General features: G+C 44.3%; 1 protein-coding gene across 2 annotated transcripts in view; it reads right to left on the bottom strand.

Annotated features, from left to right (window-relative positions):
* Positions 1-1,615: 1,615 nt before the first annotated feature.
* The window catches only part of TTYH3 (tweety family member 3), a 65,948-nt gene continuing 39,772 nt past the window's right edge, over positions 1,616-27,791 (bottom strand). The window contains exons 3-15 of one of the 2 annotated variants that reach the window (XM_072348977.1): positions 25,903-26,014; positions 24,948-25,168; positions 24,074-24,169; positions 22,139-22,211; positions 21,715-21,790; positions 14,831-14,886; positions 13,562-13,654; positions 13,358-13,450; positions 12,489-12,625; positions 10,319-10,495; positions 9,347-9,422; positions 7,174-7,275; positions 1,689-1,824 (exon numbers count right to left, since the gene is read on the bottom strand). In XM_072348977.1, the coding sequence (XP_072205078.1) occupies positions 7,195-7,275; positions 9,347-9,422; positions 10,319-10,495; positions 12,489-12,625; positions 13,358-13,450; positions 13,562-13,654; positions 14,831-14,886; positions 21,715-21,790; positions 22,139-22,211; positions 24,074-24,169; positions 24,948-25,168; positions 25,903-26,014 (1,291 nt within the window). In that variant the 3' untranslated portion in view covers positions 1,689-1,824; positions 7,174-7,194. Of the gene's footprint in view, positions 1,825-7,173; positions 7,276-9,346; positions 9,423-10,318; positions 10,496-12,488; positions 12,626-13,357; positions 13,451-13,561; positions 13,655-14,830; positions 14,887-21,714; positions 21,791-22,138; positions 22,212-24,073; positions 24,170-24,947; positions 25,169-25,902; positions 26,015-27,791 lie in introns of both variants that reach the window. The other variant, XM_072348976.1, reaches the window with a different exon arrangement.

Here is a 27,791-nt window from a genome sequence, read left to right as displayed (position 1 = left end):
CTGCCAATGGCTCAGCTCCAGTTTGAGGGATATTTCCCACTCCGTTTCTTCTGCCGGTTACTTAATGCCACGCTCAGCAGCTACGCTAAGATGCCCCTGCTCAGAGGTAAAACAAACAAAAGAAACCACAAAGGAACATCATAGTTTCCCTACTGGAAGGCTGTTACTCTACAGTACTACCAGCCCCTCATGAGGCAGACTCCTCTTCCAGTAGGAAGCTGCCAGTGCCTGTTGGAGCACTGCCCTTCAGTGGGAAGTACAGCACCAGTGGGGGATGTTGCCCTTTGCAGGCACCCAGCTGCCCCTTTGCAAGCTTTGTTCTGCCTCGTAGCTAGAAAAATGCCTACATGTGCCTAAATACAGTCAGATAGTGGTTAGCAATGTGCCTTGAAAAACAAAGAGAATAAAAACATGTTCTGACAGTCACGACGTTGTCCAGATGGCATTGAGGCTTCTGATTCTGAAGCACAGAGGATATACTGATGATCTTTTGAATCTGTTAGGATTGTGGCTCCAAAAAACCTCCTTCAGTGCCAGTTCAGCAACCCTGTGCTGTAAATGGTGATTAAAAAAAAATAGAAAATGAGAAGAAAGTCCAGCAGAGTTCACAGGTCACTCCTGCAGGGAGAGCTTGCATTTACTACAAATCCATCGGTGCTTGTAGCCCCTCTTGTTTTCACAAGCTGACTGTCCCGTAAGACCTAGCACCAGAGAGCTGAAACTCTTAAGTGCAAAAATCCCCACCACAAAGTCTTTTCCTGGAAAGGTTTGGCACCAAGTGGGTGGTGGCTGGCTCCTGTTTGATCTGTGTCAGCCTGATAAAGGCAGCACCCTGCTGCAGAATGCCATCTGCAAGTACCTGGGCTTCCCTGATGGAGCAGAGAGGTCAGGTTCGGAGCAATGGACAGGGTAGTTAAATGGTGCTGGGATCCTCTGCTCCTCCTCGAGAATTCACATGCTAGCTACAGTGGGAAAGAAAAAGGCAGTCTCTTAGTGGTTTAAAAAAGAAGTTATCAGGATTGTAGAGTGGGTTTTTTCCCTAGAATAGAACCACAGGCTCCCAAATTACAGTGGATATGCAGTGACAGCAAGAGGCTGGGTTTCCCTTCCTCCACGCAGGGCACTGCACCAGGAGACTCCCACCACCATGTTGTGTTGCACATCGGCTCAGCTTCCCCTGGTTGCACATTGTTGCAGACACCAAGCCTCTGTTTCTTCAGCATTTGACAGACTGAGCAGCTCTGCTGATCCCACAGCAGATCTACCACCATCTTTCACCACATCCCTCTGGGGAACCGAAGGAGAAAAACTGCGGGCAGAAGATATTCACCAATGCTTTCTACCAGGTTACTCCAACAAAGCTGGCCCCAGGGCAGGCAGGTCATCTCTCAGAGCTGCTTTGTCTGCACGCACTTGCTCTCTCTTGTACATCAGGTGCAACAAAGTGAAGGACTGAATTCAAAAGGGGCTTCCACTCCAGTGGGCAGGTACGAGGTTGGAGGGGTGTTCTGAGCTGGAGAAACAGGAGCTGCTGCACTGGAGTTTGGGCAGAAGAGCAGGATCGTTCTACGAGGACAGCACAGGGGCACAGCAGTTGGCACATTGTTTTGTCTGACTGCACATGTGGGTTTTTGTTGCTGTTGTTCTTTTTTGTTGGTTTTTATTGTGTTGCTGTTTTTTCTTTCTTTTTTTTTTTTTTTCTTTTTTCTTTTTGTTTTGTTTTATTTTGTTTTGTTTTTTTGCTTTTGCATCTTAATGCACACTGCCAGCATCTGGACGAGGTTGGTTGGTGGCGAGGTATTTGGCTCTCATGCTGGAGGTGTACTGGAGGAAAACAAGACAAGAAAACAACAAACAAACAGAACAGAGAAGTCAGAATGAATAACGTTAGAATGGAACAACAGATTGCAATCACTTCCCAGCATAACATAGGCAGAATTTGCTGCATATCAAGGAGCTGCTGGCTTGGTCTGACAAGCAAAGTCTCACAAGTCAATGTGTAGGTAGAGCAACACACTGGTATAGCCTGCTGCAAGGATGCTGGCCAGGTCAGTGCACATGGGCTAATGATTTATCCAAGCTCTCCATAAAGAACGAAGTCTTATGGTCACTGAGTCAAAATGTGCCATATTTCACTTGGAAGAAGAAAGGGAAATGAAAATGATACAGATGTAAAAACCCACCTCGCACCTTCATCCTCTTTTAGTCACGTTGCCTCTTTCAACCGTGCCAGAAAAAGGAGGTTGAAAAGCAAATGGGTGTAAAGTTCATTGCATTTCTCTGCAATGAGGTCATCAGAAGATTGCATGCACCACAAATGGACACTTTGAAAGGAAAGTGGGGAATAGCGAATCCCTGAGAAAGAACAGACATCACCAGACTGGAAAAAGGCTGCCATCCAACAAGATATTAGCTATCTAATAATTATCAGGTGGTTAATTATCCACCGTGGCATGGGATCCAGCCTGTGTACCACGCAGTGGTAGACAAGACTCCAGCTTGGGGGTGAGAAAAGACACTCACAGAGGTGTGAGGTGCCTTTGGTTTGGGGGCTGTTTTACTATTTTTTATTCAAAGCAAGGTAATATCAAACAGTTCCCAGACGCTACCAAGATAACATCCTATCCAGCTTTGGATACTGAGTGGAAAAGCATGCAAATACACTGCAGTAAGAACAAGAGACTCTTCCTCTTTGTGTCAGTGTGTTCAGTGCTTTGATCGTGGCCATGTTAATGCTTCTGGGATTCAGCTGCCATGATACTCCAAACCAAGCAATGAGGACAGGTGCTTTTTCCTCTTTTTAATACCAGCAGGAGCTTGAATAATTCTGTAACATCCACATCTTACTTCCCAAGAGTGCTCTTCAGCATACTGACTTATTATCACCTTTAAAACTGTACCACATAAAATAGCCAGTTAAGCTGGCAAAGAGACAACTGGAAGGCAGTTCCACACCAGGAGCTATGATTTATCTTGCCCGCTGGGAAAGAACATCATGAGGCATCCTCAGGCTTTCAAAAGCCTGGCTATTCAAAGGAGGTTGCAGAGAATTAACAGCATTTTCAGGTTTCCTTCACAGACCAAACCGGGCTGAACTTCTGTACAATAGAAGATAGATACTGCTCCTTCAGCCTGAACCTCTGTACAATAGAAGACAGATACTGCTCCTTCAGCAGGGCTGACCCCATTGGCAGAAGATGAAGACACCTGTGGCTTATTTGCACACTTCTCTTTTACTATCTTCCATAATTGGAAAAGTTTCTGCAGAACGTGGATCTTAATATAAAACGCTGGCCTAGAAACAGCATCTATATTTAGAAGACAAAGGGTATACATGTTCTTTCTCTTTTTAAGATGGTTGGGGTTTTTTTTTTTGCCAGAGAGAAAGAAAAGGTAGAATACGCCAAGCTGAGCCAGTTTAAGGACTATATTCCACACAGTCTATGAAATATGATTACTGTTTCAGAAATGAAGTTTAGGGCATTATTAATACACTAGACTAACCCAGAGGGCTAAAAGAGGCTTAGAAGTCAAATAACTTTCTCATAGGATAAGCAGGACACATTCAGACAGCGTAATGTTGAAATTTCCAGCCAAGCATCATGCTAAGAAGAGCATCTTAGAAGGCAAAAATGCACCTGATCGCTCATTTTCCATTCATATTCCATACGCAAAGCACGGTAGGAGATGAGTATGAACAGAAAATTCACAGTTCTTAAGGTTTTGCAAGATGTATTTAGAAAAATAATGGAAATCCTATTGATTCAGAGCACAACTTGCAGCATCAACTTTCTTTAGAACGTTAATAATCTAGATGGACCTCTTGATGAACCACATTTCAATAATGTACTCATCGTGGAAAGAGAAGTGGGAAAGAATTTACTCCTTCCTCACCCAGGGAAAGAAAAAAAGCCCACAGCAGCCCAAGTGTCACTGAAACAAAGGCATCAGGACCATGAGATTCGGACAGTCAAGCAGAATGCATTTTTACATTCAAACCTACCTGCAATCCACCACAAGGAACAAATCAAGATTCAATAGTCAGAGTTAGGGCTGATGTTCTCTCCTTAACTCAGGATTTTTGTCCCTTTGAACCTTTTCCTATTACAGTTTGAACTGGTTACTCCTTCTGTTAAGGATATCTCTAATGGTCATGAAAAGTCGGGTTGAAAATTGGAAACAGAACTTCCGCACTCCTCTTATAACCAGCACGGCTCCACAAGCATGCACCAAATACTCAGTAACCACATTAGACTCTCTGCATGAATGCTTTGCTCCACATGCTGTCAGCAGCAGTCTCTCATCTAAGCATTTTAGTGCATCCTTTGCTGTGAAGCAATGGAAAGATGCTGCGGAATACACAGATCCCAACATCTGGACAGGCCAACAAATGAAGATGTATCAGCAGAAACTCACCAGTCATATGGATATGAAACCAAAATATACTATTTGCTATTAAAATAACGTAGACATTAGCTTCTTTTAAAAAAGGATCTGAAGACTTCTAAGCCTGAGCACAGTTTGGAGCTAAGGAAGTCTTGCTCCCTGCTCTCAGGTGAGCTGGATACACTGTCTGACACAGCCATCATGCACACAGTTGCATTGAGTTTCCTTTAAAGACTAGTTTGCATAAAGGACAAAGAACATGCACAATGCATTGAGTCTTCTAGTACTCTCAGCACCCAGGTGCCTATATGCCTTCTTGTACCCTTGTACACAGCAAGGAGGTCAATGCCTTCTCCACACTGTTAGCTACCCCAGGCAGAGGGCCTAACAAACTTCTTGCTGCTGTTCCTCTGGGTGGCTTGTGTTAGCCAACACAGCACACCTCCCAGGCACTTACCAGTCAGCTAGGACAAACACAGCTGATTGCACAAGAGTTTATTTTGCATCTCTTGAAAGAAAGAGAACCATTCACGTTTAGCCTTGTTGAGGGCATAAACTTTCATAGGTATGGTTCACGAGCACATAAGAGTGAGGTGATTAACAGAAGTAGCTTGCATACAAAGGAAACACTCGTTGCAAAAAAATGATAATGAGAATAATTGGTTAATTTTAGAGTTAATTTTACATTCTACCAAGTCCTGTGAACTGTGCAAGATCGTGAGCACTTCACTGCTAACAGAGCTGCTCTGGAAGATCACTTACCATGCGAAACCATGACTCCAAGTAAAAACCATTGACTACCTGTAGTTAAAATAAATATATCTGTTTGGCTATCCTGACTTTGATTCCCTGCCAGAGCTATTTTAGTAAGCCAATAAAGACCAAAGTTTCCGGAGTCAAGTTCTTAAAGGTTGATCCACCTTTCAAAAAGCTACAGCACAGTAAACACACAGGGTTTGGTATCATTATGAATGGGAGGTACAATGCAGGGGGAAACAGCCAATTCCAGCCAGCGGGTTCTGAATTCAAAGAGATTTAAGTTGATCAAGTAAAAAAAACAGAGTTTCTGTTTGTTTTGTTTGTTTTTAAAGTCTTGGAAAGAATGCAATGGCTTTTTCTTAGCCCTGCAGACAGCCACATTAACTCTGGGTGTGACCTTAGGGAAACAAGACAGTAAAGACTGAGGTCATGTTCCAGCCCAGAGGACAATTCAAGCCTACTATAAAGACCCTAGAATTTTCCCCCACCAGGCAGTATTTTATTTCATGGGATAGACTCATATGCAGTTTTCTGACTTAGCTACAATACCACCTGCATGAAGCAGAATGACCACCATGAGCCCAGGAGCAGTCTTTACAAGGCTTGAGACTGAAGGTAGTTGAGACCCTTCCAAGGGTTCCAGCACCATGCTTCAAGACAGGTTTGTGTTCATGCACCATGGCAGAGGACACTGAGACATCCAAGTCAGACAGCACGCTTCCCAGCACATCACAAGACAGGCAAACAAATGGCAAGAGGCAGCAAGAGCACAGACCAAGCAGCAACATGACAGAAAGGAACCCAATGCAAGGCTAAGAGAAGTCCCAGCAAGAACAGCAGAAATGGGGGAATAGCAGCTTTTTGGACACATCTTTCTGGGAACAGAATTAAGATAGGGGTCATCGACTGCACAGCCCAAAAGCAATTGCCCCTTTATTCCAACTGGAACCAGCATTTTCTAGTTACTGCATGGCTGTAGCTCCCTTGGCGGTTAGCACGCTGTCCTTTACACCAGATGAGCTGCCTGGGAGCTTTCATTGCACCCTGTATTCAACCAAGCTAAAAACTCCAAGGCCTAATGCAGACTACCTACTCCTTCTGTATGCAAGTGGCTTTCTGATGGACTACTGTGAGGGAAGACACACTGGCTATCTTGGAGACTGTCAGCAACAACAGCACATTGAGAATTCAGACAGTGAAATGATGCTAAGGGGGCTCTGCTCACAGAGCCCATGGGAGATGGATGAAATGATTTGGACATACACAGAACAAACAAAACAGTAAAAGGTTTTGAAACAGAGTGAAATAAATCTTAGTGCTTACGCCTTAGGGAAGTTGTCTTTAAACTGACTCCTTTTTGACTTTAAATGCAAGGAGAAGCTGCATACAGATCTAACAGGCACTGAAATAACTCTTTAGGACAGGCCACCGCTACCGACCAGAGCCTTTCAACAAATTGAAAATCCTACTGAGGAGCTTAAAGCATGTGGCAGATAAACATCTGTGGTTTGGGGCACATGCTGCTACGAGCAGTCAATATAAAAAGAGCAGCAGCAGGGATCAAGGGAAGCCAAAAAGCTGAAATAAGAGAACTGGTCCTGACTGAAAAGTTACTAGATTGGTTCTTGCTATAAAGCAGCTTCTTGGGATGGGAGAACTTCTATTCTGCATTTAAAGTGCACCATTAATCCCACATTTAAGTAGTGTTCAGGACTACGTGTTCAAGCTGCTCTGCAGCGTGCACTGTGAGGTAAAGCAGCCATGAGTGAGCTGTTGTGAGGCATGGGCCTCTGTAGCCATCACATCGAGCACCAGAAGCCTTTCCAAGGTTAAATCTGCTGCTTGAGTCTGCACCAGAGCAAAGCTAAGTAATTTTAACCCTTGGCAGGAGGGAATGGGGTGGGAGGTGCAGAGGAAAGGAATGTGAAGAAATAAAAGGCACTGGCCTGGGATAAACAGTGCAGGGATGAGGAGTGGTTGGGAGTGGAGAAAGGGGTTGAGCAAGAAGGACCTTTTTGTTTCCAGTACCTGTTCCATTTGCGGGCGCTGTTACCAGTATGTCCGTGCACTGTCCGAGGGCTTAAGCTGCCAGCTCATATGGCTGCTACTGTCCATGGCAGCCAAATACAACTGTGATGACGCAAGAAAGAGAGAAAAAGAGAGTGCAGCCTCAACGTGCATGAAAAATACAGTGCAAGCAAGTGAAACGCTGTGGTGTGTGTCAGTGACAAGGTGGGCTCTACAACCCTAAAGGAATAGCCCTGCGGCAAGAAGGAGAAAACAGAAGGAATGAGAAGAGGGAAAAAAACAAACAAACAAAAAGCCAGGAAAAGTAACGGACAAACAGTGCGGCAGGATCATCACAGCTCAGTTCTCACCATCTGTTCTCAGAAAGAAAGCTAAACAGAACGCATCGGCTCTGTCCACTCACTGGATATCCCCTATTTGCATGGTGAACTCCCCTTCTCCCACCCAGACAGAGGCAGAGACATGAGCATTAGTATCCTCCTATCTCTCTCCTTCCACAGATAATCGGCTACAAACAGGTTGTGCAAATTCTTCTGCCTCCACACCATCTCAGCCATGGACTATGGAGTGTTGTGAATACAGAAAAGTGCCCCTCCTCTGCTGACTGCCTCTACTGCAGGACTGTCAAAAGGATTTTCTCTCCCTCCACCTAACAGTATGCCCCTCCAGAAACCACGCTTATCCTGCAACCCATTCCTTGCTTCACCGAGGCAGCAGCTCTGTTGTCTACAGGAGCAGCAATACACCTTCCTCCTTCCCCAGCTCGTGCACTTCCCTATAGACCACACAGACTGCTGTCAAGTCAAGTTCCTCTGCAAAAATAAAAACAAAATCTCATCTTTATCTCCTCCCAGAAACCAGCCTAAGGCACCAGGACTCAGTTCCCCTTTCAGGGTATTTATTAACGCAAACAGCTACTGAAGAACCAGGAAACATCTTGCATAACTAAAGCCCCTGAGGAAAGGAGTGTGTTTTATTTTTCTGAAGCAAAAGAGCAGCAGGGGAAGGGGAGGCAGGACCTTGGCCTACAGACACAGAAGGAACATATGTCTTGGCAGTTCCAGAGGGATAGTGGCAGGAAACGCCAGTGGTAAAGCAAGCTCTTGCCACACCATACTGCATGCATCACGTCAGCTCTTCTGAGGACTGTCTCATTGCTGAGAGCAGATAACGCTACCAGAGCTTCTGTTCAGAACAACAGGCATCAGGAAAAAACAAACAACCACCACCTATTTGTATTTCTAAGAAGGTTGCAAGAGACCCGGCCAACTACCAAGTCAAGGATCTCCTTTCCACTATTCTATTTCATCTACGGTGAGATGAACTGATCATTTTGAAGTGAAAACATGAATGTGATCGTCTCCCTTCCCAACACAGCTCCTACTCCTTCCTCCCCTCCCCATGAATTTGAATCACGTGCCACTGAATGTGTTTTCTTTACCTATACTTGAAGGCTGGCTGATTACTAATCATGCTACTACTACTCAACCTCTGCAGTCACACCACCAAGTCAGTGAGCACTGCGATGGCATGTTCTCCAAGTTGCAGTGTAAGTAAGGTTCACACGATATCAAAACCTTCCATGAAGGTGTTTTGGTTCTTTTTTTTTTAACCCCCCCTCCGTAGGAAATTAAATACAAAAACAGCTTATAAAAAAAGTAAAAGAGTTGTAAAACAAAAGATTTAAAAAATAATAATAATATCTCAACAACAACAACAAAAAAATACAAGTTCCATCCCACTGTCTCTTTAGGGCAGATTAAGGAGAGAGGTTCAGCAATAACTCTGAGCTTACTGCTTTAACAGTCTTCTTTTAAAACTGAAGGAGTCAGTGCAGTGCCAGAGATAGCAAGAATACCGCATGCAAGTGAATCATCTTGCTGAAGTCACCCACCAAGACACTCATGCATTTCAGTGGCGGCAGGACTGGGCCCATAAGATTACTAATGTTAATAGACTTAGTTTTTATTGTTTTTATGTGCAACATCAAAAGTAGCGTAGTTAAGCTTTGCTCTCCGTGGCAGGTGAGACGTGGCTCGTTTATACTGCTTTGATTTATGGGCCAGATCCTGTGTCGGACTGCACAATCAGCTCCCTTGAGAGTATACAGAAGTGGCAAATGTGTATTCCCCAAAGTCGCTGTAGCAGAGAGGAGCAGTAAAGAGAGACTTACTGAGGGAGGTGGGGACTCCCGGCCAATGAGCGGGGTATTCTCGCAACGGGGGTTCTGGAAATTTGCATTCTGGCTCCTAGGAAAGGAAGACACACATGGTAATGGGGGTACGTGCCAAACTTCTCCAGGGAAGGTCTCTGACAGGGACACGGGGCAGAGCACACGCACCCCCAGAATTACTGCAGCAAATCAGTCTCCCTCAAAGCTTTTCTTGCAGGCCAGGTGGATCCCCTTGTTCGGTCACACAATTAGCGCTCAGGCTAAGGAAAATAACGCTATCTTTACACTCTTACTCGGAACAGCCCACACTGAATCACATCGAATGAATTAAAAATAGGTTTGTGTGAAAAATCTGCCTCTCTACAGAGTCAGAACTGCCAAGTTGCAGAACTGGAGATAAAATAAGGACAAAATCTAAGGGGAAGAACAAATAACGTGCCAGCCCAAAAGAGAGTCAGAGAGCCATCAGGGTTTGGCACTTCTGCAGAAAGCTCTGAGGGTCCCACCTGGACCAGGCAGCTCCAGACTGCAATAAATACCAAAGCTGACTTCAAACACAGGGAAGGAAAGAGCCTGCAGGTCTTGCTATGGCTCTTGGTCTCTAAGGAGGTTTAAAAAAATCCTCTGGCAAAACTGCTCTGTCTGAAGAGCCGAGCCCCAAAGGGATCAGAACCATTGTGCAATAAGGAGCCTGGACAACACTGCTTCCCTTTCCAGTGGACAGATGTCTAAATCCCACGGTACAAAGCAGGTTGTATTATTTTTGAGTAAGCTGCCTAATAAAACGCTTTCTACTGCAGTACTTTTAGGCTATCCCAGTAGATGCTAATCAGAAAACATGCCTTTTGACATTTCATACAGAATCCTTAATCACTTCCACTGCTTAGTTGAAAGTACCAGCCCTGCAACTACACAATGTGAATGCAGCAACTTGGATGAGATGCAATTCAGCCCTTTAGTCAGGATACTCACATGTACTCCGTGACGGGAGCATTGCTGACTGTGTGTGCTGCTGCTGGAATGCTGGTCTCACTGCCATAACTACTCCCACAGCTATAGAGGCTGGGCATGTGCACTCTGTAAAGATTATCGTGTGTCTGTCTGCTCCCCTGAGCAGCTGATTCTTCTTCCCCATCATCATCTGAGCTTCTGCAAGAAGGAAAAGAAGTTCCTCCTAGAACCCTACAATTACCCCATACGCGGGGTTTGCAGGAAACCATGGCAATCCTAGGAACCTCCCAGCCATCCTCCACACCTCCACATTTATACCCAGTTGGGATGCCTCAGGGTGGCAGCGTCAAACACAGCCTACACCACTGTGACTCAGACCTCCCACAGACACCATCTGGACTTTTAGACTGCACGATCCCCTGCAGTCTCCCTATGGACTTCTCTCAGGGCTTGGCAGACAGTACAGTTCTTCAACTGCACTGTCCAGTCGCATAACCAAAGAATGGACATGCATCCCCAAAATACATGTATTTTTTCCAGAGTGCTATGTTGAAGGTGTAATACAGATGTATTGCCATGCATTCTGTAAAGCATCCTCCAGAGCTGCAGTCTGTGTCCTTCTGTTCCTTGCAGCAATGTCCAACGGGCTTTTAAAATAGGACTTGGAGCTTCCGTTATGGTTGTACAGTATCTGCTTCAGCTTCTAACGAAACTTCATAAGTCTCCACATGTATTAAGCAGCAACATTTGTTTCTAGAGCCTTTCTTCCCTCAGAAAAGCCAGGAATTTAAATCAGTTTTAATACAGAGCAGAGCTGTTTGCAAGCTGATTTCCTTTTCCCATTCCCCTATTGTTCTTCTGTCTCTCCTAGATAACGCACACTATTATTTTATCTATCTCCCTAATTATGGGATGAATTATCAAGATCTGAAGTACATTTTAGTGATACTGGACAGGGCTAGAGAAACATAGTGAAACGTATTGCTGCTGAGGAGAAACATCATGGGCATCACGAGAGCATCCCCACCACCACTTGCAGCCTCTGCACCACCAGGTGGCACTGAAGATTTAATAAGGGAATCGCAGCCTGTACAGCTTCTTACAGGCAATGAAGTATGACATCCTCCACCTCCCTGAGGGAGCCAGAGGAAGAAGCAGTGCTCCAGATAATGCAAGAGGGAATCTTTCAGTTCACAGCAGCAGCCAGAGCCTGCTGGGGCTGATGGTATGGGCAGCATGAGAGATAACACTGTATAAATCTCTCTCCTTCAAACAGACTGCTGTTCTCTTCTTGAAAACACCTCTACAGCTGCATGTGGAAGAGCAAAGGAAACCAGCCATTTTCTGCAGCAGCATTGACACATTTCCCAAGGCTTTTTCTGTGGGCACTGCAGGCCTGGCGGGCTCTGGCTTCCTATTATTGTTCTGGATGTTCCATTTTACTTTGAACCTTGAGCTTAGGCTTAGACCACAAAAATCACGCTTTGGGACCACAGTGGAGAATTTGCTGCACAGTCTAATAGTCTTCTACAAGAACAGAAAATCCAGAGCTATTTTAATAGCTGCATGTGGTACAGCAGCCAGTTGCTGAGGCCCTGGGAAGATTTGCTCAAGGCTTACAATCTGCCTGCTTGCTATCATTGCTAGTAGTTCCAAACAGCTCTGCTATACATGATTACCATCAGTGTGCAAGCATCTTATCTGCCCATGCTACTGCAGACAAGACCATTTTCTTTTTCTGTTAGCTATGCAAGTCAGTTGCCATAGTGTTAGCAAAGCCAAGAAAGGCAAGTGTGAGCTGCTGCTCATCCTAGCTCTCCTCCCCATAGTAGAACAAACGTCAGAGCAATGCAAGAGAAGAGGTACTGTACAGAGCAGCACATAGTTCAAGCATTTGCCTTTCTCTATAGCTATAATCATTCATCTCTGACTTGATTCTAGTCCTACAGCGTACTGAGTACTCTTTGCACATAGTATTCCAGCACAGTAAAGTTCAGACGTAAATATTAATCACAACCAGAGCAAACGCCAGCAGTTTTTTTTTTGCCTTTGGACCTGTGCTTAAAAAGGCCTCACGCTTGTGGGACCACATGGGAAAGTGCTCCAGATGCTAATGGGCACAAATCCAAAAGCTAGGCTTCATTAGGAAACAGCTCTACAACGCTACAGAGGTTCTAAACCCTCTCTATACCTCTTTTGCTGCCAAGTGTGTGGGACACTGCACACAATGGAACTGAACATGAGGGCTGTGACAAAGGAGAAGAGAACCAGGTAGATGAGGCCTTCCACTCCATCATAGCAAAAGCCCGTCAAAGCCTGGACGTAATCCTGGAGAGAGAAATAAGCAGAGTTTCTTGGTCACTAGAGAGTTAACACTGAGTTCTAATTCAAAAGCCTTTTCCCCGGATGATGTTCTCTGAAACAGCCTAGGAGTTCACAGTTCCATCTCCAGAGCATATTTTAATTTTCATTTTGGAGACCTCATGTGTTTGTTCATAACTTCCCTCACTTTTACCTCTACTCTCAATACCCAAAGCAAATTTTGACATGGCAGTAAGAGATTAAAGGAAAAAAAAGAAAAAAATCCAAGATAAAACTTATCCACCCAACTTAAGTCACCACATTTTTCAATAAGCCTCTCAGCTCCTTCCCTCCATCCTCACTGCCCAAGAATTCAAGCATGGATTACCTATTTCTATACTCCCAGAGATGCAGCTAGGGCAATAGTTTGATCATGCTTTACTGCAGCTATAGGGCATTTCATGGGAAAAGCAATAAGCTACGAGCCATGGAAACAAGCTTAAGGTGCCTTAACCTTATGGTTGTAGCTTGCAGATGTAACGAGACGTTATCTGGTTTTTTACACTGATCTTCAAACACAAAAATGCAAATCTAACTTGATCCAAAATCCCATTCTCCTTCCTGCTGGAGTCAATCAGTGAAGTTGTTACAAACCATTTTGGCACACCAGAGATTTGAAACTCCAGAATAATCAGTACTCTACAGGCTCTACACCCACTTAGTGCTTTCTTAACGCAAGCCCAGTTACTGAGTACTCACCAAATGCAGACTCCGACAGTCTACTAAAGCTGTCAGTTGCTGCAAGTTTATCTCTGTTGAGTTTAGAACCTCCTGGATCCGTGCAAGATACTCCTGTAAGCAACAAGCCCAATGATCATTACATGGAAGCAGCCTTGCAGAACCTGACACCAGGCTTTGTATACAGGTAAGGGAAGTACAGGGAGAGCAAAACTGAGGAGTTACCTTGGAGGTGGGATGCTCTCTGCTTGCTGACTTCATGAGTTCCATAACATCATCTTGCATTTCCACCAGAGCTTTGTGACTTCCTGACAGCTTCTGTTCAACACAAAACAGTGTTTCAGCAACTCATCGACCAGCAGAACTATTGGGAGTTAAGACTTAAATCTGGCTAGCAAATACCAAAGCACCACCTATATGAATGGCTCAACTTCAGGAAATCTCAACTGATACGCATTCAATTCCAGTGAAACTCTACATTCACTAACTTGGAAGAAGTACAAACAAACACACACGCAGAGCTGTAGCCAGTGCCAGAGCAGAAGGGCAGTATAAAAGGCGAGACAAAGCACTTATATTCTCATCACAGCATACAGATGGATTTTTCTACTCAGTCAGATGGCTGAGAAAGAATCAATGTTAATATTAAAAGTTGTTTTCACTGGGGTGCAGTTTTCACACCCCATTAAAGCATCCGTGGCAATTTCACATGCTATAGCGTGTCAGAGTATACTAAGCAACCAGAAATGCAACTGATGGCATCGGTGCACAGCCTAAAAGGTGTTCATCCCCCATCTTTGAAAACAGAGGAAGATGAGATTTAGAAAAAAAAGTCCTAATTATAAACTGAAGCAGCTGGTGTCTGCTGCACAGTGGGTGGTGTGGGTTCATTCTGGCCTCTGATACAGAAGACAAAGTTTGGGATGGGCCCAGGAGCTGCTCCTCAGCCCCCACACAAAAGAATAATGACTCACGTTTATACTTCAGGATGCGAACCCTTGAACATCCAAGGGATCAAAGAGGTGTATGTGAGAATCACTCCCCCACCCACACAAGTGGCTTCGTTTTGGGAGTGGAGTGTTGCCACTGAAACCAAAAAGAAACCACAAGAAGAGGTTCAAAGCAGGAAGTCTGCAGGTTCCCATTCTGGCATGAATTGCGGGTGCTCTGCTTCCACGTTGTTGCTCTTAGAAGAGTGCCACGTAAACAGAGATACCATGAACAAAAGCCATGATCCTGACCATCACATACAGCCCCCTCTGAAGGGCATCCTAGAGCACAGACAGGCAAAGATGAAGGTGGAAAACAACTGCTCACTAAATCAAGTGCACAGCTGGAATGTAGGTACCAAAGCTTTACCAACAGGTGGAGTGTTTCCTGCAGCTAATATCTTGCAACTTGCTGCTTGCTGGCACAAAAAGCTTTCAGCCTGCCCTGCCAGAAGCAGGATGCTGAGAAGTGGTGAAGGAAGGTGGGCATGCTGCTCACACTCACCTGCTGGAAAGGGTTGGGGTATCCAGCACTACAGGTCATGTAATAGCGGAGAGTATCTACAAAGACAAAAGAGAAAGTCACATTTATGATCTTGTTCCATTATTCCAGTGTTTTATGGCTACCACAATGGAGGCGTTCAGTTCTGAAAGCAATACACAAAATGAAAGCGTAATGTAAATGAAACCATTTCCCCCTCTCTTGTGCATGGAGGAAACCAGAAAAAGGGATGTAAGTGGTCCTTGGAGATAAAAGAAACAATTGTTTTCTGCTCCCCACAATCAAGACTATTTGTTTTTTTTTCCTCTCCCATTCAACAATAAAGTATGGGGTTAACATTGTCAGGGGAACCATCAGTACAAGTGTTGTTCAGAACTCAGTTCTACTCATAGCATAACCAGACCTGAGTCTAGGAGAAGTCCAACTGAATGTTTAATTCCTGCAGCTTTTGAGCATCAGAATACCATTCTGTGGTCACTGAAAGCAACCAGTGGTAGGGACTGCTGCCTGGGATACACAGCAAGGGCATAACTTTCATACAGTTCTATTCACCAACAAGATCACTAAGCAGACACAGAAACGCTGGCACAGGAGAGGTGCCAAAGGTGATGTAAATACAGGCTGCTAACTAAAGTACCTGTGAAAGCACGCTGTTGGGCCAACAGAGGTGCAAACACACACCCCCATGCTACCACACTGTGCTGAAACATACAGCTTCCTAAATATTCAAGTTCATGCGCTAAAAAAGTCTTCCAGTCCAGGGACAAAAAGGGAAGACTGGATTCAGAGTTCTGTAGAGAACATAAGAAAGCCCTCCTAATTCAAGAAAACAACCTGCAGTAACGTATCACTTCAGTATTGTTTTGAAAGCAAGAAACATCTTGGAACGTGCTGAGGAAAGAAATGGATATAAAAAGAGTTCTCATCTTTCTGACACGCACTGGGGATGAACAAGTAAACAGCAGTCTGTTTTCTGGTGGATGCCACTCGCATGCAATTAGATTTTAATTAGGAGTTGTCAGACTACTTAGTCAGATGCATATAATTTCTGTGCTGGAAAGGTATATTCTGTATTAAATCAGTAGTGCAGGCTTGCTCAGGAAAGAAAGCTGTTAATGGGATACCAGCAACAAGGTGTGATCCTTAACACTGAGCGGTTCTATCAGACAACGCAGAGCACTGAATGTGCACTTCTACACATGAACACAGATAAGCAGAGTTAAAATGCACTTCCTAAGGCATCACCTATTTCCAGGCTTGAAAACACAGCTTAATTTCTTCTCATTCACCAGCCTGGTACCCTCTAGTGCCCTCCATACTAAACCACCAACTGCCTGGACGAGGTCAGCACGCACTGATTACAAATGTCAGGCTTCCCCCCCACCATTCTATGATTCACAATTGTGTACTATAAAGGGAATGAGCTCCGTGACAGTTACCAGTCCAGTACCTCGAGATTAACCCTCAAACATTTACAGTTCCAGATGAATGAGAGCACATCAGCTTAGCAAAACCAATGGTTAAGTTCACCCAGTGAAGACAACACCAGCTTGAAAACACACAGACCACCTTCTCTCTCAACACTTTTCCCCCATTCCCTTTAATCTTCTATCTGTGGCTCTCAGTAGCAGGTATTCCGGGTTGAAAAAACAAAGCACTCCCAGCTTAGAAATCAGCAAAACGCACAACCACGAGCGAGGAGAGCTGCGAAGGGAATAGACCTGAGAGCATCCCGGCTCTGCAGCACTACCCATAAATATTGAATGCACCTTTTGGCAAACCGAGGCACTGAGAACCGAATGGTGCAGCACAGGCTGCCAGCTCCCATGTGCTGTGAAGCAGCCTGACAGCTGTTATTTATAATTCATTAGCCGACTTTGGGGCAGCTCTGCCAGCTGCTCCACCTCCCCCCCCCCCCCCCCACTAGCTCTTTCTCTGGGATGATTTTGGCCTCCTCTAAAAAGCAATTAGCAGAAGCTGAGCAGATTGGGGGGCAGTGAGAACTGCTGTGTGGGCTTTACTCTGCACGGACCACACAAAGTGCTGTGTGCAAGCACTGCACCAAGGAAAGGATTGTTCCTCCGATGCTCAGCCACCCTCCCAGGGGTGGAGGAAAAATGGTAAAAGCACCTCTGTGCTTCAAGAAAAGCACAGCAACAGCACCCCACAGCGTCACACACAGCTCTGATGTTGGTACTTCTTTATGTTACATCAACAGACTACAAAACTTGCACATCCACTCCCACAGTGGTATCAATTTCACATCACCTATATAAGTGCATTAAATTGCGTGACCTACTATTATACGTAGCTCCAGAAAGGTTTCTTTAGGGCCTTCTGGACTGCCCTGAGACTGCAGATCACTGAGGACAGTCCTCAATATAATCACAGTTTGCAGCTTGTGATCCCAGGCTCAAGGGCTGCTGGCTACAAGTGAAGTAAAGCAGTAGAGTGAAATAAGTGCATCCCTTACCTCACTCTGGAAGAAGAAAGTCAGCGCTGCTACACTGCAGTAACACCGGTACTGCAGCAAACTAGTGTAGTGTTCTGTACAGAAAATGTGCTTTCCAAAATGCCACAGCCAGCAGGAGCAGCTTTCCCCTGCACTGAACACAGCGCGCTGATAGCTGTGCTGCTTTAAAACAAACCTACAACAGGCACTGAAGCTGCCTTGATGCAGCTGCATAGCCTGCTGCTAGCAGCTCTCCTGACCCACTCTCACAGTGCACAGGCGTTGTGGGAGCAGAAGGCAAGGAAGGGAACTATCCAAAATGCTTCATCTCCAAAGTCTGTTTTTCCTCGAAAGGAAAGTAGAGCTGCCTACTAAACATGCTTCAGCTGCTGGAATCTACTCATTGCTTTCTGCAACCATGGAGACTTACTCTTCATTTCAAAGCTTAGCAGAAATGTGAAAATGGCATTATGCACCTGCCAAAAGGCAGCAAGAAGGTCTGTAGGGTAAAGAGCAATCAGGAGAAAAAACACATCTTAGCTTACAAAACAAAGCCTAAACATTGAACAGTTTTCTCCACCATTCTTCATCTCTATTTGAGCGTTCTCTGCACAACCTGATTTTTATATATATATATATATATATATATAACCAGTGATATATACACCCAGTGAAAGTGCCTCTGTATGTTCAGCCAGCCGAGACAGCTGAACTATATTGCCTGAGATGTTTAAGAGGAAGGAGATTCTTCTGACTCGATTTTGTTGCCTGCCCAGGTTTGTCTTCTCCCCAAGGCACAGGGATGTATCTACATGCCATTTATGTTTCTCTTAGATATGCCACTGGAAATAGTGAGAGCAGACTGATGTCACCATGAGTTTTCATGAAAGAGCTCGGAGCCATCCCAAGTGCCCTCCACACAAAGCTTTCTGCTCATCAGGAACCCAGCAAAACGATGTAGGAAAACACAGCTTCTGACCACCAACATCAGCGCAGAATGAATCTCAAGAATGTTTCTTGGACAAGCTCTTTTCTGCCTATACAGCCCAAGTAGTATCAGCACAGCCACCACATCCCTCATGTGGGGTTTCGTCCTGACCTTAGATGGGAAAAGGAGGTGTTGGTGTCAGTTCTCTGGTTCATTCAGTGCTGGGCTGCTAAGATGAGAGTAAAGAGCACGAGGCCAATTAGGAGGCTGTAGATATTAAGAGTGCTTGCTGTTTTCATCCGAGCAGCCAAGTTGCAGCAGCCAGTTTGACAAACTCGGCTGGGCTGGAGCTGACAGACTCCATTATCTGTCCCTGGAGGTTTGTGGCTCCTTCAGAGGAAGCATCTCTTCACAGTGCAGATTTCCAGTAAGAGAATCTGGAGAAAGCTCTTCCTGTTGTTTAGACAGATTGCCTTCTTATTTCATTTTATTCAATAAGCCATCTGATAGTAACATAATATCAATGAAAAAACAACGAGGCTAGAAGATGGCCTCCTGCTTTGAAAATAAACATCTTGGCTACACCAAGTCTTTTTGCTAGCAGCAGGAGCTGATTATACAGCCACTGTTCAACTGCATTGGCTTTATCTCAATTAATGAATACTGGGTGCGTTAGGCACATACATCATCCATCCTCTTCTGACAAATGATTTAAACCTCTCCTCTTGGAAACCTGTATTAAGGGCTTTTTCTTCCCTTTTTCTTATTTTTCTTTTTTTCAATGCAGCACATTTTCTCTACAGAACAAGGACATCTCCTCACCAGCTAAAAAACATGACAACAATAATGATGCACTTAATCAGATTATGCTCAGCTCCATTAACTCTATCTAGATTTGCAAATAGCAATTAATATACAAACAAATGTTAACATACTAGTTACCCAGTATCCAGTGCTGTTATTTTTATGGGGAATAAACACAACAACCAACAGCAAGAAAGCATTATAAATATACAAACCTAGATTGCTCAGCTCTAGTCTGAATGCCAGAGTATAAGGCTGGGAATATTATAAGACAACACGTCTACAATCAACAACTAACAAAATGATTAAAAGGGAAACATTGACCCAGCACCATAAAGCCTCCCTCTGGTTGGTTCGCATTTAAGTTTACTTGTTGGTTCTTAAGTGTCCTTAAAAGCAGATGACAGCATCCAACCCAGTATCTTATACCAGCACCATTTCAGCTATGTGATTCCCAAGCTAAATGCGGTTTCTGCCTGTACAGCAACTCCCAACAGATTCTTCTTCCACGATCTATTTGAGTCTCTCCAACTCACACTTTTTTCCCTTTTCTAAAAGCAATCTGTTTTCTGAACTGAAAAATTCACAATGGGACGCACTCTGGTGAAACTAAGTGGAACAGTTCAAATGTTTCTACCTCATCCATCCATACTGCAGCAAATGAGAGTGTGTGTCGAGTCTGAGCACTGGAGCTGGGAGCCTTCAAGCAGGACAGCTTCCCCTGGGAAGACAGGGCTGCTTCCAGCTCTCAGCTGCTGATCCTGCCTCCTCGAACCTGTCCCCCCTGTAGATAGAGCTCAACTGATCACAAAGCAGTTGCCACAGTCTACAGCCAAGCGTATTGAATGCCTAAAGTAAATGCTGGCATCCTTTAAGACCATTTTAAAGAGCCACCGTTGAGGTTAGAGTGTCTCTAAACAGTTCCACACAACAGCCCTTGTATTGTGGCCTTTCTTCCTGCTCAGGTGCACAGGATGCTCCATGACATGGGAGACCAAGAGTTATTTCCATAGCTTCCTGATCCTAAGACGAGTGAAAAAACACATGGAAAGGCAGAATATGTGATCACCTCCCCACCAGCTGCCCAGGCTCAGAAGGAAGACTTATTTCCTTCTGAAAAAATATGGAAAAGTGCTTGTGAATGATGCTAAATGGTTCCTAGCGGCAGCGAGCTGACATGTCGGCAGCCCTTGCAGAAGCCACCCTTCCAGCTCAGGCTGGTGACAGCACCTGCTCTTCCTCCTCCTCAGCATCTCGCTCAGCCCCATTTGCTGTTATTTATGGAGCCTTAGCAACATCTATAGCTGGTGGTTTCTGCTGCAACAGAGCCTTATTTCACTCTGTTGCCTTACTCCACTCCCTGTTGGGGGAATGGGGATGCCAGACCCACAGCTACCCACAGTGCCCATGGGAATATCACTGATGAGCAAAAAACTGCCAGCAGATAAAGGCAGAAGAAATGGAAAAAGAGCAAGGAGGGGTGCTCCTTCAGAGTCTGGTATTTCCCCTTGGCCTCCATGGCCTGTTTGCCCTCTAAACCAAAAAAGGAGACAAGCTGCTACCTGAAACCACTCTTGTAGTGAAGGATTTTCACTTTGCACAATGCATTAAGCATTTCATTCTCTTCTCCTAATTAATTTCTTAGTTACAAAGACCCTTCTGTAGTGAGCTGCCAGGCACTCCCCTCTCCCTTCCAAAGAATCAATAAATAAGGCACTCCAAGAATAATCCGTTGGGTGATAATATCAACCTGTATGTATGTACTCTTTCATAATACAATTTGCCTCCAGACATTGATATTTCTTATGATTTCCAGTCTCTGCATCCTCAGCCATAGCTATATACCTAATTCCCTATCAGTTACACAGTACTCGGCCAAGTGCATGGCAGTTTTTAGTATCTACCTCTGCTGGTGAGCACTCAACCACATTTGTGTTAAGCCACAACTCTGATGATCAGTTCTGCCCCTGAGGCCCAAATTGGAGGCACCCCTCACCTCACCAACCACTTCAGCCTAAATTAGGAGCGACAAACACAGAATCCATCCATCAGAGCTTCAGTTGAATGCTGCTGTGATGCAGGCATTTGGCTTGAAATGGAACAGGGTAAACAAAGCAATCCAAACACTGCATTTACAATTGAAAGAGAAATTCATATTTCTTTCCTGGTGCTTACTCTTTAAATTAGCTTTCAAAAGACTCCTATTTATAGACACCATTAAGAGAAAAATTGATACATGTATTTGTTAATAACAAATATAAAAAACAAATATATTAGATGCTGGAATACAGACAAAAGGAAACTTAAAGAAATGACAAACTACAAACTGATATTGCCACAGTTCCATTGCTTAGAAAAGGAGAAAAAAGACCAAGGAAACTACATTTAAATAATCCAGGGGTCTCTGCTGATCCATCTTATCAGTTATTTCTGTCCGCAGGCTAGAAAGGAAAAAAGAGTCTAGAGGCTCTTTTGACCAAAAAAAAAAATCATCATTAATTATTATTATTATTAATAATGATGATAAAAGATATATGCGTACACTTCTGACTGATGTATAATTGCATATTTTGGAAGAATGCGGGTTTCCAGAGCTCCACACACACCTGCTTTTCCCATTGCCTGCAGCCACAAGTTCTCAGTCACACACCTATGTGACAGCTGAGCCACAGTACCCAAGAGAAAGCCAGTCCCAAGACTTACCAGCACTAAGGACCGCATTCTCTTCAACCACTTTAGAGATGTAAGCATCCGGGTTAATACAGAAGTCACTGGAGCCCTAGATAGAGGCAGGACAAAAGGGAAAAGGAACATCAAAGAATGCCAATATAAAATAGCAGTTGAGCCAGGTTAACATCAGGGAATCTTCCACTGCAGGGGGGGTTTCAGATGCTGAAGTCTCCCTGTCATCCCCACTAGTACAGCTTTAGGCAGCCTCAGCAGAGCTAGAGTACAAGCCACTGCACCCCACCATGGAGGAGCTCTGTAATTCTCATAGATATTAGGACAGCTACCTAGAATAAGACTAACAGTAAAACAATGTGTAACATGCACTAATAGCTGCTTAATCTCATGTCTGATAGACCTGCAGCAAAAGGTGAATGGAACTTGGACCAGAGCTACTTACCACAGCAACAGCCAGCTCCAGACCCAAGGACCCCCAGCTGACAATCAGGGCAAACACCCCAAGCAAGCACACCCTGTAGGAGACAGACAGATGGCAGATGTAGAAACTCTCGTTTCAAACTAACCAGATTCTTTCACAAGATGCATTATCTGCAATCCAAAGCAATTACCAAACTCAAGACATTAACAGTCACTGCATCTTCAGATAAACATTTTATGTGCTGCTGACAACAGCAACCAGAAAAGCTTATGTCCAGTTTTTGGTTCCCATGCTTCTTGGCCCTGGGGCCTCAGCAGGAAGAAGACTAAGATAGAATAAAAGTCTTTGGTCAGCTCCTAGCAAGGAGGCCAAAGGAACAGAGGCAGCCCAGAGGATGGCAGACTGGGAGATCAACTACGTTGCTGTCACTTGGGCTATTCTCACTGTGGACATTACCTTCTACATGTGAAAGATACTCAAGAGAAAAATAGCCCCATATATCTATGTGAAAAAGAAAAAGAGGGGAACACCAAAAGCACAAAACACATCAAAGCAAACCAACAAACAACCCATAAAAATGCAGCGATTGAGAATTGGGCAAATTCCTTCTGTTTCCGGAACAAGGCTGTTCTGTGTAAGTGGTGCATTGTCCATAGATAATGAAGTGAATACTTGGCCTGTGTTGGGACTCCTGACTCTGGTATCAAGCTGTGTGCATCTGAACACAACCCAAGTACCCCACATAGCTGCAGGAGAGAGACAGGCACAGAATGGGGATTCACCTTGCAGCAGCCATAGAGCCTCAGCAGATCCCGTGCAGCACTCCAGAATAAAGTGGCCTACTACATAAGGACAGCGCTGCTTGGTGCCTTTGGCTAAGCACAGTTACCTGTTCAGTATGACATGGTTTTTAATTTTCCTTTCAATGGAGATGACTGGGTCAGTAGCTGATTGCTTGGCTAAAAGATCTAAAACTGGCATTTCACCACCGTGCTTGGCTCTGACACACTTGCTTCTCTATGCCACGTGCTCCCTTGGGGAAATGCCTTAATAGGAACTTCTGGCTAAGAGGGAATGAGTTTCTAATTTAAACCCTGGGTTTGCCATCTGTGCATACACTTGGACCTTTGTCTGCATAACGTGCCAGGTATGAAGTCATCTGGCAAATAATAAATCTGAATATGCATTCCAATTATTAATGGTACCATCACACACCAGGACAAACTCTTTGCTATATCAGACGCCAAACTGTCGTTATGTTTATGACACCGGAATATCTGCCAAATGTGCCAAACCAAACCAAGCTACAACACAGGGAGAGCATAGCTTTTTTTCTTGTAATGGGGCTTGAGCGTGGCAGCATTTGCAGTGCTTTGTAGAAATAGATACGCATTAATATTGCAGTAACATAGCAACAAGACTTCTTATAACTGTACAAACCATTGCGTGTTCTCTGTAAAGTCTCTTCAGGTGTGACAACCAAAGGTAAAGAGGATCAGACTGTGACACAAAAGGCATTCTGCTAGGCTGTGTAAACACACACAGTGCTTATCATCCATTAGCAAATGCCTTTACCACTGTAGAGAATTAAAGGAGACTTCCACAGCCTGTAAATCCAAGGGAGGATGTTCGCATTACTATCTCCCAGCTGACTCCCAAGCAAACACAGGTTACCTGTGCTGCCCAGAAGGCACACTGTCCAGATCAGCTGGTCGTTTTGGATGTGAAAGCAGGCAGAACAGTACCATGGAGTTGTACAGCTCCTTCCTGTGAACAACTCTTACATGTAGCCCTACTCCAATCCACAGAGCAATGCTCTACAAAGGCACTCTATGTTAAGAGGCAGATTTAGACTGTTCAGCCTCAGAAGTCCTTGAAATCAATTGACAACAGACTACAAGTTTAAACTAGCAGGCACTTGCAATCCTTACACACTGTACCTGGGTCAGGACTTACCCCATCAGAATGGCCCTGGAGTTTCTGATGAGCCCAAAAAGCACCAACAAACATATCAGAACATGGAACAGGAGCAGGCCCAGGTATCCCAGCCACCTGCAGCAAATAAAAACACAGTCAGCATAGGAAAACTGATGTATGAAAGGGACAGATTAAGTAGTCGGAATGTCTCATGGGGAAAAACAAGAAGAAAACAAACGTAGCCCTTGTTTTCTTTGAAGAGCCACCACTAATGATTAATTTTCATAAATCACTGACTATTTGCTGTGTCAAGAGCCCAGGGAGGCAAATGCATTTAAACAACATGATTAGCACACACAGTTATTGAGAAGTGAGACCGCTAACCTTGCTCTAGTACAAAAGCCATGTGCAACTGGACACCATCAGGTAAAGAAGAAGCACTGCATCTTCCTGAACTCACCACATGTTTGTTAGAAATGCTTCAGTTGATTCAAATGTGTGGACAACAGTTTCCTTTCATGAAATACAGCTGGTGTTATCTTTTATTCAATAACTTTAATAAAAAGGAATGTTAGTGTGTGGTGTTAACACAAGGAACAAAGTTTACCTTACTACTTTATTCAAGTTAATGTGGCACGCACACAGCTTCTCTCCTTAGTATTAGAGCACAAGCAACCGACCTTTTACATTGAAAATGTTTCCCTCCAGCTAATAACCAACACTCTTAAGAAGAACATTGCTGCCACACATTTTGATTTAAACTGAGTGCAGTTTTGCCATATGATGAAGTCAGCTGAGTGGGCCAACAGGACATACAGTAATATACAGCCTTTGGCTCAGCCCCACAGAATGCACACACATCGCTGCTGCAAAACAAATGCCACAACCACTATACTAACAGGGTGCTGCACACCTGTACCAGTCATAGAGGTCAATCTGAATTGCCAACTCCTCCAGAGACAGCTCTTCATTCTTCCAGAAGGGGATTTCAGTTGTTTGCCTGACCAGATCATCCAAGAGACTTTGCAGCTTCTGGATAACATGCAAGTGGTCTGTCTGCTTTGCAAACATCTCCTCCAGGATGAGCAAATTTGGCTCTGCTGTTTGGTTCAGGGCCACTGTGGTATCAAGTACCTGTAGTATGGCAAAGGAAAAGAAGTCAAGGAAGTAAAAGATAATTCATCCTTACTAGCAAATTATGGACAGATTCCAGTTTTTCTGTCTGAAGAGGCTCAGACTGCTTACCTTTCAAACTCAACCTATAAGCAAATAGTTCTACATCTCTGCTTCAATGAAGTTTAAATGCTATTTTCTGTATCAAGATAAGCAAGCAGAACTGCTCAAACCCAGAACACAGCCACTAAAGCTGAGAATGCCATTTTTTCCCCAAAAGAGACATTCACCTTACTCCTAAAGCAGGTTAAAAATGACTGCAATCAAGTCTAGCAGCAGGACATCTGTTGAAGGTTACCATGCCATGAGATTAGGAGGTTAGCAGCCATCAGGGTTGCAGAAAGAGCTAATGAAGTTTGATGTAACACAGGAACAACCAATTGTGCTAAAGTGATCCTTTTTGCTAACAAACTTGTCTGCCTTGGCCTGCCTCCACGTCCATGGAATAGAGCTGATCAGAAGCTGTATTTAAAACAGGCACAATTGCAAAGAGAAGACTTCATTTAACGAGCTGTGTTTGCTTTGATATTTTTAGAAGAGCTGAAGAAAGCACCTCTCCATTAATGGAAATTTCAGCACATCTCTAAGCTCAAAAGCTGACAGAAAAAAGGCAAAAAGACACACACAGCCAGATTCAAGAGACGTGCTGGGAAAGCCTGCCCATTCCCACACTATCCGTTTGCTTTTGTGCTCACCCGGTCCTGGACACCTGCCACGGTGCGGTTTGCATGGCGTAAGGAGTACGTTAGCCGGTGGATGCCATCACTTGTCTCTCCATTCCCATAGAAGCCAACAGCTATGCCAGCACTGCAGAGAGAAAAAATGCAAGAAAAGGTACAGTTAAAGCCAAAGGGCAGCAATGTAAGGCACTGTTTACTTCTACTGGTAAGTCATACCAGTTCTTCCACAGTCACATCACTTTGATAGAAAGGGATGCTGCATGCCTCCACAAAGAGCAGCTGGGGGTAGTTATACTCCCCAGCAACCACACACACAAAAATCCCCTGTAAATAATTGTGTGTACTTCCCACATAGCCAATAACTGCCTATACAGCACACGTGACAAACCATTCCCTCTCAATATGTATATTTCATTTATAGTCAATAATGGAAATCTGTTAAAGAACCATTAGAGAGCTCAGCCCTAGACACGGGCAAGTAGAAACCTGGCTGGCCAAGCTGCCCTCCAGTGGCTCCTGCAACAGGAATGGGTGCTGCCATTGCTATGCCAGCAATCCCAAGCCTTCTCTGGACATGAAATACAAATTGATTCATTATATTTTTAAGAAAAGAATATATAGAGCTCGCAGTAACTACTCGTCCACAAGGGTGGATCTTCTAGATCCATTTTCCATGTCTTTTCCTCACTCTGACAGTAGGTGTTCAGGCTTATTTCTTAATTTATCTTCCCATCAGAAGCATTTGTGTTGGATTGATTTAGGGAATTGGGAAGCAAAGTTTAATAACTTCCTGGGTCAAAAAGCTTATTTATTTTTAAGCAAGCGAATTCCAAGCTCACAGACAATTCAACTCCAGCTGTTTAGCAAATTACCACCTATCAGCTGATTTGCTGTAACTGTTTCACACATCAGTCCACTCCAACTATGAAGTAGACCATATTAGCTTAAACCTCGTTTATAGGAAGAAGATGAGTTACAACCAGGAGATTATCTCAGGCAAGTCAGCAATACCTTTTTATTAAGGCATCACTGTAGGAACTCAGCACTCCCCGAGCCCTTTTTTTCCCCCTTAATAACAGGGAAAGAAAGAACTGGTGAAGGGGTCATATAACTAAACTCAGGGGAAAGTCAATCAAGACACCAATTTCCTCTTCTCATCTCACATTTGGCTTTAGAGTATTCAGACTCTTTTCTGGGATGGTTCTCAAGACACTAAGATTGGGCTATAAGAAAGGAAGGCAGTGGTGGCTGGAGGACAGGTTTTGTGTTGTGGGTTCTTTTTTTTTTTGGTATAAATGAAAGATTTCCTGGATTAAACAGTTTCTTCACAATAACTCTGTGTTATAGCACAGCACTCACAGAGGTGGTTTGAAGGAGATACACAAGAGGAAGGAAGCAAGTGAGACAACAGCTTTCAGGGTAAGCATAGTGCCTTTGTTTTAACAGGAAGGGTCACCACCACCCAGATGGGAAATGAACCCACACAGACCAGGGTGGGCTTTGCCTAGCTGACAGCCACTTGCCTAGCTTTGCTTTAGCACATACACCAGCCTGCAATCCAAACCACTGCTTCAACTGTCACTCTTCTTCTGCAGGAACACAGCACCCAGCCTTCCTGCCCACACCTTCACCCCCTTGAAAGCAGCGAGTAGAACTATACAGTTTGCCTGGCCACACTTCTGTTTTTCCTCATACATGCAAGAAATTGAAGTAAAGATCACACACTGAAAGCAGATCACTATGGAAATCTGCGTCAGCCTCACACTTGTTCCAATAATTACATCTCTGTAAATCACAGAGGGCCTGGCCCACAGAAGTCCCAGCTGAAGCCTCCCGGGGATGGCAGGTAAATGCATCACATTCAGAGAGAGGGCTGCAGCTGATATCTAGGACTTAATATTTGG

This window comes from Excalfactoria chinensis, chromosome 14, assembly GCF_039878825.1.
Source record: "Excalfactoria chinensis isolate bCotChi1 chromosome 14, bCotChi1.hap2, whole genome shotgun sequence".
Classification (NCBI taxonomy): domain Eukaryota; kingdom Metazoa; phylum Chordata; class Aves; order Galliformes; family Phasianidae; genus Excalfactoria; species Excalfactoria chinensis.
This window is presented reverse-complemented; position numbering and strand designations above follow the sequence as displayed.